Source organism: Nelumbo nucifera, chromosome 6 (assembly GCF_055504915.1).
Source record: "Nelumbo nucifera cultivar China Antique chromosome 6, China Antique-T2T, whole genome shotgun sequence".
NCBI classification, from domain to species: domain Eukaryota; kingdom Viridiplantae; phylum Streptophyta; class Magnoliopsida; order Proteales; family Nelumbonaceae; genus Nelumbo; species Nelumbo nucifera.
In genome coordinates this window covers 48,477,785-48,492,660 of record NC_142654.1, presented here as the reverse complement: position 1 = coordinate 48,492,660, position 14,876 = coordinate 48,477,785, and the positions used below count along the sequence as shown (strand labels likewise).

The 14,876-nt window shown below is 37.5% G+C and overlaps 1 protein-coding gene across 7 annotated transcripts in view; it reads right to left on the bottom strand.

The window, feature by feature from the left end:
* LOC104590647 (abscisic-aldehyde oxidase-like) overlaps positions 1–14,876 on the bottom strand; it is a 91,177-nt gene that overhangs the window by 10,249 nt on the left and 66,052 nt on the right. For all 7 annotated transcript variants that reach the window (XM_088889828.1, XM_019196550.2, XM_019196549.2 and 4 more), the window contains 2 exons: positions 13,648–14,613; positions 9,520–9,615 (listed from right to left, as the gene is read on the bottom strand). In XM_088889828.1, coding sequence (XP_088745954.1) covers positions 9,520–9,615; positions 13,648–14,613 — 1,062 coding nt within the window. The remainder of the gene's footprint in view (positions 1–9,519; positions 9,616–13,647; positions 14,614–14,876) is intronic.

Sequence of the window (14,876 nt, the reverse complement as noted above, 5' to 3'; positions counted from 1 at the left end):
TCAAGTGTATGGAGTTGATTATGCAGAAACTTTTGCCCCCGTTGCCAAGATGAATTCCATTAGAGTCCTTTTCTCTCTTGCGGCTAATCTGGATTGGGTTTTACACCAGCTTGACATCAAGAATGCATTCTTGAATGGTGACCTCGAAGAGGAAGTGTACATGATTCAACCTCCTGGTTTTCTAGCTCAAGGCAATGAACAAAAAGTGTGCAAGTTGAAGAAGTCCTTATACGGGCTGAAACAATCACCAAGAGCTTGGTTCAGCAGATTCCATGTGGCAGTTCAGTAGAAAGGATACAGGCAATGTCAATCAGATCACACACTGTTTGTGAAAAGAGGAGAAGGTAAAATTGCTGCTCTAATTGTATATGTGGATGACATAATTGTTACTGGTGATTGAGATGATGAAATTCAGAGATTGAAATTTTTTCTTGCCACTCAGTTTGAAGTGAAGGATCTAGGACCTGCCAGATACTTCCTTGGAATTGAAGTCGCCCGATCAAAGAAGGGTATCTTCATTTCTCAAAGGAAATATGTCCTAGATTTACTTCAAGACACTGGGAAGATGGGGGTGAGGCCAGTTGACTCTCCAATTGACCCCAACCATAAATTAGGTGACAGTTGTGGTGAACCTCTCAAGGATGTGAAACAGTTTCAGAGGCTTGTAGGGAGATTGTTATACCTTTCTATGACTCGCCCAGACATTGCATATGCTGTTGGTGTCCTCAGTCAGTTCATGCATGCTCCTAGGTCTTCCCATCTTGAAGCAGCAAAGAGAATCCTCCGATATCTAAAGATGTATCCGGGTAGTGGTTTGTTATTTCAAAAGCACGGACATTTGAAAGTTGAAGTTTATACAGATGCAGATTGGGCTGGATCCCAAAGTGACAGAAAGTCTACCAGTGGCTACTGCACCTTTATAGGGGGGAACCTTGTTACATGGAGGAGTAAAAAGCAAAATGTGGTGGCTAGATCCATTGCTGAAGCTGAATATCGTGCTATGGCCCACGGGGTTGCTGAAGGCATGTGGATAAAGAATTTGTTGGGGGAGTTGGGTTTCCCAGTGGCCAAACCTATAACTCTATTTTGTGATAACAAAGCAGCTATAAGCATTGCTGCCAATCCGGTGCTACATGATAGAACAAAGCACATCGAAGTTGACAAGCATTTTATCAGAGAGAAAGTTATCACAGGCGAAGTGTGTACCCCCTATGTCACTTCTGAGAACCAGCTTGCAGACATCTTTACAAAGGGTTTAAACCTTTCCAGACATCATGATCTTTGTGACAAGTTGGGCATGATTGATATCTATGCTCCAACTTGAGGGGGAGTGTTGACAGTTGTTTGTGTATTCAGGTTTAGTACCACAAGAATACTGTTGTAATTTCTCTTCTGTTTATATTGTTCGACTGGATTAGTATAAATAATAATTTCTTTCATTCGCCCCTAAGTTCTGGAGGGCTTTTAGTCACTCGACTCACCTCTCTTCTCTCTTCTCCTCTCCTCTCTTCTCTTGCTCTTGCTCAACAAAAGCAATACCATAAACACCTCCGGAAGCAGAGGACTTAAAGTTGACAGCCCAGAAATAGTAAATTTCAGGATTGTCAAATCCAAGAAGGGTTCAAAACTCTCAACCAAGCAGTCTGATATCTGAGCTGATGGAAATACAGAAAGAAAACCCTAGGGTGACACCAAATCTAGGGCTACACAGTGATTGTAACAGCCAATTGAGAGTAGGAGATGATGAACTAACCTGTTGGGTGTCTTTTCCAGAAGAAACACCAGTAGAAGAACTCAGAACTCTTTCCAGACAGATTCGAACCAGACCAGGTAAGGAGATATCAGTAATACTCCTCTGGGTGACACTAAATCGAAAGTTTTATGCAGGTCTGATGCTTCAGACAAGATAACCAACAAAAACCCAAAAGTTGTTTGTGCGGAGATCTAGAACAGAACAGGGTATGATGTTGACTGATCAAAACAGACTACAGAACTTCAAACCAGATGTGGAACTCAAGATTAACCTTCAATCTTGAATAGAAATCATATGCTAAGAGCTGGTACAGAGAACCTGCTCTGATACCATGTCAACAAGATGAACAATAGAAAGTCTAACACCAGATTTCAGGGGTGTCAAGAATGAATTCGACACCCACTCCCCAAAGAGCCTTTATAATATTAAAAATATTTACAAGAAAGCCCATATGAGCTTGTAGAATTTACAAGAAAACCCTTATGGGCCAAAAGGACTACATGAAAGCCCTTATAGGGCTGATAGAGAAAAAAAGTGTATTAGACTTCTAATAAGAATGGGAATTACAAAAATGTCATCCATAAGTTACATACACCAAATAGATTAGAAATAACAAAGAGACAGAAATACCCTTGGTGCTAGACTTTAGCACTCCCCCTCAAGATGGAGCACATATCTCATAAAGCTCCAGCTTGTTACAAATATAACCATCCTGGAACTTGTACTCTTGGTGAATAAGTCAGCTAGTTATCTTCTAATCTCACATATGGTGTGACAACATCTCCACAAAATGACAATCAACTTCAATGTGTTTAATCTTCTTAGGGAAAACTGGATTGGAAACAATGTGAATGGCAATTTGATTATCACAAAAGAGCTTGATTGGCTTGCTAGCAAGAATGTCAATCTCTTGTAAGAGATGCTTTAACCAAATTAATTCACAAGTGGTGTGTGTGTCACTGCCCTGTACTCAGATTTAGCACTACTTCTAGCAACTACACTCTATTTTTTGCTTTTCCATTTGACTAGATTCCCATATAGGAAGGTACAATAACTAGTGGTAGACTTCCTGTCCATTAAAGATCCTGCCCAATCTACATCTAAATACCCTTCCACCCCCCTTCCTTATACAATCGACCACGACTAGGAGCACCATTAGGTATTTCAACACTCTAACCACACCTTCCCAATGAGTAGTTGTGGGATTCTACAAAACTTGGCTCAGAACACCTACACTGAAAGAGATCAGAACGGGTAATAGCGAGGCAAATAAGCCTGAAAACTAGCCTCCTATACCTTCCAGGGTCACTGAACAATTCCCCTTGACTATCAGTCATCTTTACATTGGGATCCCTGGGTGTCTCAATTGATTTGACACCTAATAGCCCAGTCTCATCCAACAAATCTAAAACATAATTCCTTTGTGACAAAGAGATTCCCCACTTTGAACAAGCAACTTTAATACCCAAGAAGTAATTCAGGCGAAATATGGTTGGATTAAAAAGCATGAAATTATTCATCCATCACTTGCTTCTAGTCAAAGGAGGCAAGAGCTTCCTAGACAGAACGAGGAATGAAAACAGAAGATAGGAGACAGAGACAGATTTCTAATGGGTAGGGGATAAATGAGCCAAGGAAACATAACATAAAATAGGATGATAAGTGCAAGTACACTTATCCTAACGAAAAGCAATGGGAAGATCAAGGTCTAACTATGGGGGATCTAGCAATGGTGAAGACAATGACAAGGGATTGGAAGCCGGAGTTGGAGATAGTACAGAAACTGATGCAGGCTCTCAATCTCGTCTAGAATACACTCTATGAATCGATGGTCAAAGAGGCTCCTTGATGGTTGGAAGTGGAATAAAACATAACTCAAACTAAAAGGAAGAGGAATAGAAGGCGAGGGTTCCCGTCCAAAATAGTAGGGTAGATTCTCAAAAGAAGGTAATATCCAGAACAACAAAAGCCTTGTGAAGGACTGGACTATAGCATTTATACCCTTTTTGAGTACAAGAATAGGCAAGAAACACACACCTAATAGCTCAAGAATTGAGTTTGTCATGGTCAGAACCTAACTTGTGGACAAAACAAACACACCCAAAAACTTGAGGAAGAGAAAATGGTGAACCGGATGGGAACAACACATGCGGTTTATAAGGAAACAAGAGGTGAGAACAACACCACTCCAATAGATCTTAGAAATAGACATCTAGATCAATAAGGCATGAGAAGCTTCTATAACATGACAGTTCTTTCATTCTGGTGCACCACTTTGTTGAAGTGTATAAGTACATGAAGACTGATGTATAATCACATCGAGTGTTAAAGAAAAGACTAAAAGCTGCTGTGAAAATACTCTTTTGCTTTATTAGAACGAAAAACTTTAATACATATATTTCTTATTTCAGCATGGAAAGAGAAAAAAATAGAAAAACTCTGAATGATCCTTCAATAAATAGATCCATGTCATTCTTGAATGATCACCAATAAACACTACAAAATATCTAAAACCATTGTATGATGATATGCAACTGGGAACCTAAACATCTGAATGAACAATTGCAAAAGGACACATGACTCTTTTATCTTCTCTAGAAACAAAATGAACTCTGTGATGTTTACTAAGCTGACATGATTCACAATCTAATTAAGTAACTAACTCTAGACTAGGGACCAACAACTTCAAAGTACAAAGAGATGGGTGATCCAAACGACAATGCCACTGATGAGAAGTGAGATGAATGAAGAGCCCTTCATAGACCATTACCATCCAGATAGAAGGTTACAGAACAATAAGAGGGATAGGTTACAAAACAAAATACACCCAAAAACTTGAGGAAGAGAAAATGGTGAACCGGATGGGAACAACACATGCGGTTTATAAGGAAACAAGAGGTGAGAACAACACCACTCCAATAGATCTTAGAAATAGACATCTAGATCAATAAAGCATGAGAAGCTTCTATAACATGACAGTTCCTTCATTCTGGTACACCACTTTGTTGAAGTGTATACGTACACGAAGACTGATGTATAATCACATCGAGTGTTAAAGAAAAGACTAAAAGCTGCTGTGAAAATACTCTTTTGCATTATTAGAACGAAAAACTTTAATACATACAACAAATTTATTTCTTATTTCAGCATGGAAAAAGAAAAAAATAGAAAAACTCTGAATGATCCTTCAATAAATAGATCCATGTCATTCTTGAAAGATCACCAATAAACGCTACAAAATATCTAAAACCATTGTATGATGATATGCAACTGGGAACCTAAACATCTGAATGAACAATTGCAAAAGGACACATGACTCTTTTATCTTCTCTAGAAACAAAATGAACTCTGTGATGTTTACTAAGCTGACATGATTCACAATCTAATTAAGTAACTAACTCTAGACTAGGGACCAACAACTTCAAAGTACAAAGAGATGGGTGATCCAAACGACAATGCCACTGATGAGAAGTGAGAGATGAATGAAGAGCCCTTTGTAGACCATTACCATCCAGATAGAAGGTTACAGAACAATAAGAGGGATAGGTTACAAAACAATTAAGAGATTGAGTCAACTTATAGATAAAAGACCGAATGGAAATTTAGGTACATAAAACACAGAATTTAAATGGAGCTCAGAAGTAAGAGACACATTACCAACACTTGTAATAGAAGAGGAAGTTCCATAAGCTAAGATTATAGTGTGCAAAGTGGAAGGAGGGGACAAAGACATAAACAAGTTTGAAATTCCAGTCATGTGATCTTAAGCTCCAGAATCAATTACATAAGGTGTAGTTTGTGAACTAGAAGCAAGACAAGAAGTACTTGAATGAGCAAAAGTAGCAGTAGACCAGTAGTCCTGGAAGAGGATAGGAGAAATCTCTCATACTCCTTATAGGTGATGGAAACCAACTTGTTATCCTTACTAACTCTTGAAGCAGGTGATTCATCAGCGGGAACATTGTTGCATGTGCCATCCTCTATCAAGGCAAGATTAGCCCAAGAAAAGGGAGGGCCATGAAAGTCATAACAAAAGTTAATTGTGTGGCCTGCACGAGCACAATGGGAACACTCTCGGACTTGACCACTCCACTACTATGTTTTCCACTACCTCTTTCTTCTCTGCCCACAGCATGACTAGTTCCTCTAGTCACACTTCTTCCATGAACACCTCAACAACCAGCACCACCTTGGGTAACAGCCAGTGCTGATCTCTTTGGAATGGTAGTATGCTCACTATGTGGGATGGATTCTCTCCTTATGCGAGAGAATACCTTAGAAAGTGAAGGAAGGTTACTACTCCCCAATATTTGAGCTCCTATTGGCTCAAATTCATATCTAAACCCTAATAGAAATCTAGCAACATCCAATCGTTCCCTCTATTCTTGTTGAACCTTTAGATCTGCAGAAAAGGGGTTGATAAACATTTAGTTCATTTCTCAGGCTCTTCAAGGTAGCATAGTATTCCTCCACACTCTTATCTCCATATTGAAGGGTAAAGTAATCTTGGTGTAATTGATAAATTCTTGTTACATTGTCCTATCCTAAATACAGTAGCATAGCATGCTCTAGATTTCCTTTGCAGTATCTAGAAACATAAGATTAACACTTACATGGGTTTTCATGCCATTCCACAATGAAATCATAATTTGGGCATTTTCTTGCACCAATTCATTACCCTTTAGACCCACTCTTTGGTTGGTCTTCCCAGATATATTTCAGTTTGCCCCGTACAATCAAGGAAATTTCCATAGATTTGGCCATGGTACATAGCTCATGCCATTAGGCTTTACAATGGTCAACTGAGTATTCATTATATCTGTTTGCACTACCACAATCAATTTAGAGCTACTAGTAGAAGAAGCCATAGAGAAAGAACACAACCAGCAAGCAAAGAAAATTACAATCACCCACAAAAGAAAGAGAGCACCAACTTGCTACACTAGATTTAAACACAGGAACAAGGCAAGAAGCCACACAATCACCTACTTGGAGCACCAACCACTTCACTCATTTATACTGTCACCACACCACAACACATATTTTCCACACACCAAACACTGTCACAAACCCGCCACATCAGTCATCCACCATAAATGTCCCTCTTAGGGCTACGACAATGATGAAAGAAAACCACACAAAACGACATAACAGTCACCACTGGAGGCATTAAAGCCTCCTTTTCTAAAGGACAACCAGTCCTTTTAGTGCCATTTTCCTTTCTGTAGTGAATAGAGAGTGTCCTCTATTCTTAGGATGCAAAAAACAGAGTGCGAACAGTAACTGCGAATCTACAGCTTACCATATGTAAACTAAAAAGAAAAGACAAAAATGTGTAGAAGAAGAAAAAGGAGAGGAAATTAGTTCAGTCAAAGTTGAAGCTAGAGAGGAGAAGAAGAAGAAGAAAAGTAAGAGAAAAGAGTTAATCAAGAGAGAAGATTCAAAAACTGAACTTTTCCCTCTTGTCGACCAAGTGTTGGACTTATAATAAGAATAGAAATTATAAAAATGCCCTCCACAAGTTATATACACCAAATAGATTAAAAATAAGGAAGAGATAGAAATGACCCTGGTGCTAGACTTTAACAAACTACTCTCTCTCTCTCTCCCTCAAATTTTCAGTTATCAATATCTGTTTGCTGGTACTCACCTCTAACAGTCTTCATCGATAGCAAGGATACTCAAGGGTTCACATTTGTGCAAGGATGAAGAGGGCTTGTTCTACTATTCAATGAAGAGTAGATTTTAAAGTATCTTACATATTTTTCATGGGATTTATCATCTGTTTAAGGGGCTGAAATACTCAATACTCAGATCTGCTGATATATGGAAGCTTGATAAGAAGATTCTGATCTTCTAGAAGTTTCTCTCTGTTAAGTACCTGGGAAAGGGGCTGTAGATTCCTTGTCATCTCTTGTGCTCTTTGAGATCATCCAGGGCTCATGTTCATATCTACAGTGTGAACAGCTTAGGAACCCAGTTTGGACTCCATATTTTGGTGCCAGACTGCATTTTTAATTGGTGATCCTATTTCGACCAAGACCTACGATGTTAACTTTCGAAAGGTGTTCTGTTATAATCATTTTCTTCTTCACACTCGCTAAGCAGTTTGATTCTGTGATCTAATCTGAAAATAGTTGAGATTAATGAATAATAAAAGAAAAGATCTGTATGATCAGTCCAGGTTCTGTGATCTTGTCTAGGTTTGAACGTGAGCTAATTTGGAAGGTTTAGGGGCTTTGGAAGGCACCACAAGCACAAGGAAGAAGGGAGCTTGCTAATAGAAGCTCTCCAACAGTGGTAGCACAGTAATTCATCAAAAAAAAAAAGAACAGTGGTAGTGCAGTCCGACCATGATTGACATCTATGCTCAGCTTGAGGGAGAGCATAGAAAAGAGTGAAAAGTGGGCTGTTTTGTTCTCTTTCTTTGTTTGTGTTATGGGTTTTCCATATGGGAAGGCCCACTTATCAATTTATCATAGTTATCACTATTGCTGCCTTATGAGGGGCAGCCTTTGCCATTATATCATAAACTATAAAAGAGATTGGGGACTATTCAGAACCCCTTCTTCTCATTCCTTCTCTTCCTTCTTCTTCTCCCTTCTTCTACTGCTGAAATCTCTCAACTTACATAATAACTCCTGATGTGAGATTGCTGAAATTAACAACTTAAGAGCTGCTCGGCTTTGAAAATATAGAAATTCAAATTTTCATGTCAAACATTGAGCTGAATTTATTTCTTAACCTCATAGTGCATAATTTCCTTTTTCTTTCGTGGGATGTAGACTACCACACCCATATTAAATCTTTGTGTTCTATCTTTTTTTTCATGTTAATTTTAGTTTTCCATGCTTCAACATTGACAAAGGAGTCTCTGAAACCTGTTTTCTAAAGTATCTTTACGTTAGAAACATAGTTGTCAAGGCAACGCCTAGGCAGGCACCTAGGCGACAAGGCGCCCTTTGAGGCTTGCCTCGCCTAATCGCCAAGCAGTTTTTTACTTCCTACTATAAAATACTTGTTTATTCATTCTTTTTTGAGATTAGGGTTTAATCAACATCTACTTCTTCTTCTTCATCTACTTCTTCTTTAGAAACATAGTTGTCAAGGCAACGCCTAGGCGGGCGCCTAGGCAACAAGGTGCCCTTTGAGGCTTGCCTCGCCTAATCGCCAAGCAGTTTTTTACTTCCTACTATAAAATACATTTTTATTCATTCTTTTTTGAGATTAAGGTTTAATCAACATCTACTACTACTACTACTACTACTAATACTTTTTCTTTTCTTCTTTTCCTATAACAAAAATAAGGGTTCAGTCCCTATATATTTTGAATTTTATTTTCCTTCTTCTTTTTCTTCTCATCAATATGTTGATTTTCTATACTTTAATATGAACGTATACTTTTCTTATGAAAATTATGAATAATTATTAATGAAATATGGTTATGGTACCTAGGGAACTACCCTAGGATCTATGTTTTCAACATAAAAAAATCCATCGCCTAGGCGCCCACCTAGGTGACTAGGCGACCAGGTGTCCCCCTGTCGCCTAGCCTCCTCATCTTGGCACCTTGAAAACTATGGTTAGAAAGAAATGAAGTTTTATAGGTTGCACTTTATTTTTCTCCCATGAAATTCACTGGGCACATACAATAGCTTATTTTTCTTCTGTATGGCAGAACTAGATAATATTATCAAGTTCACCATCTTATTAACAGGTGCAAGTTAATTCCTAAATGGAAACAAGAAATGAACCAATTAACTCACCTCACTTACTGCAGCACCATAATTTAGATACTTCATTGATGCAAATTCAGGGACATAGTAAGAACTTGCAGATAAATTAACAGCTTGAAGATTTGCCTAGAAATTCAAAATAAAAAGATCATATAAGAGAAAGACTAGTGTGTCCATAAAATGAAATTTTCTTGAAATTTTCCAAAAGAGAAATCACTGAAACAGCTTTTAAGCCATCTTTCAAAAGAATTTTCATAATTACATGACTGCAGAAACGTATCTGTGAAATTTAAAGTAACATATTGCAAAGAAGTCAAAACATTATGAGAAAATTAAGCCTTCTATAGATAATTGAACAGGATTTCTTGAATATTTCAGAACAATATAAACGGTCATTACCCAATGTCAGTTCTAGCTATCTGAGGTCTTGGGAGCAGTAGACTGGATATGGTGCTAAGATTTGGCATTTGTTTCACACAAATCAAATGCATGCCAGTCAAAGATTTTACCATTAGACCATGTAATGGCACCTATATTTCAGAATAATATATTGAGGAAAATTTTGTTATTGATCTTTAATCCATTTTTTGGCGCAAATCAAATGTATAAAATATCAAAGGCCAATATATGGAAGCCAACTTCCTTTTCCTTTTTATTGGTAGAAATGTTTACTTAATGTTGCTTTCAAAAATTAAAAACAAATTATAAAATGCTCCCATAAAAATTTAGATAAGAAAATTGCATAATAACTAAAGGGTAAATTGCTGAAACCTCCCCTGAAGTTTCACAGTTGCTGAAACTTGCCCTACTTATTGCTGAAACCTCCCCTATTCACCAAGAGTTTGAATCAAACAAGGATGGATTATATTTATTACAAGCTGGAGCTTTAGGATGTATATGCTCCAGAATGAGGGGGACTGTTAAAGTCTATTATGTAAGGGCCCTTTTGGTCTTTATTCAGTCTCCTATTCTCCCCTTATGTAAACAGGGGTATCTTTGTAATTTTACATTAGTTTAAATCTTAATGTATACTTGGATCGACAGGTTAGAGAGATACAATACTATCCTGTTCGGACCGTACTTTTCCCCCCAGACCATCTTTGTTGATGAGTTGCTGGTTTATATGATGTGGGATGTTCCTCAAGCTGTACTCTATATATGTTGTCATCATGTTTAGGACGAGAAGTGGGTTGAACAGCTACTTGTGGTTGGAGGAGAAGACAATGCAGAAGGACCAAGACATAGTGGAGTTTTCCTTTGTTGATCTATGTCTGTAAAAGCCCATAAAGATATTTCTTATTTCAGTTTTTTAATTTTATTTCCTCCCATTCTTTCAATATTCTCTATCCTGAGAAGAGTAAATTAGTCATTCATTTGATGGTTATAGGAAAAAAAAAACCGAGAAGACTAGGCTATGACATTCTGGATTTTGAGTTGCAGAAATGTGTATTGATAGAACCTGAATTGGTTGGTTTCAATCATACTTGTCCCTATTCATCTCTTCTTTCCCTGAATTCTAAAGCACAAGTTTTCCTTTTTCCCATTTTCCATGGGAGGAAGTGGGCACATCAGCTTGGCTTCTCAAGGGAAAGAATTTTATTTAGTATAACCATAAGAGAGCTGGTGGTGGAATCTAGTATGGTCACCGTAAGAAGCAAACACCAAGAAAAGGATAAAAAAAGAAGATACCCTAAGCCCAAAATGAGCTTTAGGGATCTTGAAAGATTTCAGTGGTTCCATTTAAGAGAAAAAGGAAATCCAGTCTCTGGGTGGTAAACTGGAAATTATTAATAAATTAACTTTTTAATCCAAGCAAAGCCTGTTCTATCCCTATTGGTATTAGTGACTTCAGCCAAAAAAGAAGAAAAGAGAGGTAGAGATAGATAGACAGAGAGATTGGGGACAATGAATAGGAGTGAAGAAAACGGAGAGGTGGGGGAAAGAAAGGGGGAGAGAGAGAGAGAGAGAGAGGAGAAGAGTTTAGAGGAGCAGTGAATCTGGTCCAATGTCCAGGTGAGACGTAGACGGTGAACAGCAACTTCCGCTGAATGGATCCTTTGTGTTGGGGGTATTTTTGTCAGAAAAAACTCTATCTTATCAATTAAGGGCAACCTTGACATCTTAAAACATTGGAGCGTGACATCAGTATCTTCTGTTATGATTTTAAGATCAACATTACAGAGGTGTATATGCAATGGAGTCAGAAACTTCAAGGGAGTTGACTGCTATTAGGAAAAAGCAGGGGAAGTTTCAGCAACTGTCAGAAATTTCAAGGTTTCAGCAATTTACCCCAACTAAAATTTAATTTTATGAATGATTATGTCTTACAATATAATAATTTGAAGGAAATACAGATGAAGGGTAATGTTACATACCATGTAAGTGTAATGTGTCACATAGTAGCACAATTGTTAATAAGCAATTTATTTTCATTTCTATTTACTATTTAGTCCCTGTCAAGGGTATCTAAGCTGTAATCCTGTAAATATGTTTTAAGTGAATGTAAATTAGTCTAAGGCTGGTTGATGGCAAGGGAATTCTTGACCTTCTGAACTATGTTTTGGCATACTAATCTTTAGGGGTAAACTAAAATAATATGGAGTCTTTCAAGTGGGGCTGGAATTATCATTTTTAATCATGGAAATTTAGAAATCATGTAAGTTTTAATTCTCCAAATCTAGTTAATTTGATTGGTAAAGACATTATCAGGAATATACTGTGGTTTTTCTTTGTTTCTCTATTGAGGCTTGATGACTGCTCTGTTCAGTTTCAGTCCACGATTTGTCGGTTTTTGGAAACTTTTAGAACACGATTTGGTCCCCGTCTTTGTTATGATTGTCATTTTGAATCTTTCTTGGCATTTGATTTCTGATTTAAGCTCTATAGAATCTTCTTTAAGGGAGTAATTATTCTAGTGATTTTTCCTGTCATTTTGTGGAATACTACAATTTTTATGTCGTGCACATAGTTGTCAAGGCGGCGCCTAGGCGACAAGGCGCCCTTTGAGTTTCGCCTTGCCTAATTGCCAGGAAGTTTTCCACTTCCTACTATAAAATGCTTTTTTATTCATTCTTTTTTGAGATTATAATTATAAAATAGACATTATTAAACTAAAATAATCATTTTGTGTGTTTATATACTAATTTCTTTTTATTATTTTCTTATTTATTAGGGTTTAATCAACACAAACATTGCTAAATGCTGTATTGAACCCTCAAAGACTTAAAAACCTGAACCAATAAGTAAGGAAGAACTTAAAATTTTATCTAATCAGCACATTTTCCTCTTCCATATATTCTTCTTCTACTACTACTATGACCAATACTTTTTATTTTCTTCCTTTCCTATAACAAAAATAAGGGTTCAGCCCCTATATTTTTCGAATTTTATTTTCCTTCTTCCTTTTCTTCTCATGAATATGTTGATTTTCTATACTTTAATATGAAATTTATACTTTTCTTATGAAAATCATGAATAATTATTAAAGAAATATGGATATGGTACCTAGGGAACTACCCTAGGATCTATGTTTTTAACATTAAAAAAATCCATCGCCTAGGCGACTAGGCAACAAGGCGCCCCCAGTCACCCAGCCTCGCCTTGGCACCTTGAAAACTATGGTCATGCATAATCGTAGAAATTTTTGTTCTTATGATTAACATATCAACATCTGGATATGACAAATGGCAATCACAATGCCACATTTAATATTTTTGGACTAGCATAGTTTGTGCTGCCTTGTAATTCAGGTTTAGGTAATATTTCCTTATGATCAAAACAAGTTCTTATGAATACCAGTCATTGAAGAAATTACAAACTAGCAGCCCTCAAAAGGAGAGAAAGGCAGAAACTTGTTTTGATATGTTAATCATAAGGTTGTTGGTACACCCCCCTTACTATATCAGATGACTGTAAGCATTCAGCACAATTGCACAAATCAAGGTTGTAAGTGGATCCCACTTACATGAGATAACAGATAACTTGGCCATCAAATGCATGAATTAAATGATTGAAATCATTTGATGCCCTAGGTTGAGCCAACCAAATCATGCTAACAGATTACCCTGAATGTGTGCATTGGTAACATAGATTAACACCTTTTTCATGTTCATCAAGACATGAGAATATCCAGAAAAACAATTTCAAATGCAAAATTACCTGGAGAATTAACATATCCCACGAAACTGTTCCCATCTGCTTCTGTAACCTTTCCTTGAGAGGGATTAATCTTTCTACCAACACATTGCAGCAAAGGCGAACTGCTTCACAGCTTGTCTCTGACGTGGTGCTCCCAGAAGTAAAGCCCCCTTGCACTAAGCTCAAGGTGTCTGCCTGGATAACACGCACCCTATCCAAGAGGTCTCTGCTTCCATCACAATGTACTAAACTGAGAGCAAATGCAGCCATCTGCTTCACCTTTGTCCAGAGCCCCTGGCCCAGTTCAATCCCTCCAACTTCAACAACTACTGACCCATCAGGGAGAATGCTTACTTTCCCTGGGGTTGGCCTCGTTGTCACTTCATGCACAATTGGAACTAGTGAAATTCCCCTTTTCTTCCATTTGCTGCAACTATTGAACTGCCTTATTTCTGCATCCCTTCGGTGGAAATTTGAAGATGCAGTCAATTTATCCAAAACTGAAATCAAATTGTACTCAAAACTCTCCCCAGCACTATTTTCATAGAATAACTTGAGGCTCTCAAATGTGTGAACATTCTTGTTCCTGACAGTATTGACATCCATGGAAAGAAAAGATGCCACATGCTCAATCACAGCCTCAGCAATAAATGATGCTTGTACCTCACCAGGAGCCCGCATTGCTGACTTACTTGAGTGGTTTGTCTTACAGACCTTTATATCAAAAGACAAAGTTCCCCAATTATACTTCTTCAATGCTCCCAACATGTTGTGTGGCATGACTGGGCTGATATCTTCAGATATACCAGCATTAATTAATATATCAAGGTGTAGGGCTGTGATCTTCCCATTGGATTTGAATCCCACACTGTAGTTTATTTTCATAGGATGTCGTCCTCCTGCCATTATCATATCAGTCTTGCGGTTGAGGTAAATTCGGACAGGACATCGTAACTTGTGTGCAGCAAGTGCACATGCAGCAGCAACCTAAACATCACAAAGTGATTCGTAAGTGCTACTTTTTTCTATTCTTTTTTTTTTTTTTTTTGCCCCATAATTCTCTCTATCTGATACTTGATAGTCATATGGAATTCAAATACCATAAGCATACCATAAAGTATAAAATAAAGAAAAAAGCTTTGGAGCAAAAATAATAGAGAAAAAGTATACAGATTTCAAGAAAAAAAAAAGAATTAAGAAATAAGATAAGGGCATCTATCAAATACTGCAAAGTAATAAAAGATGCAGGA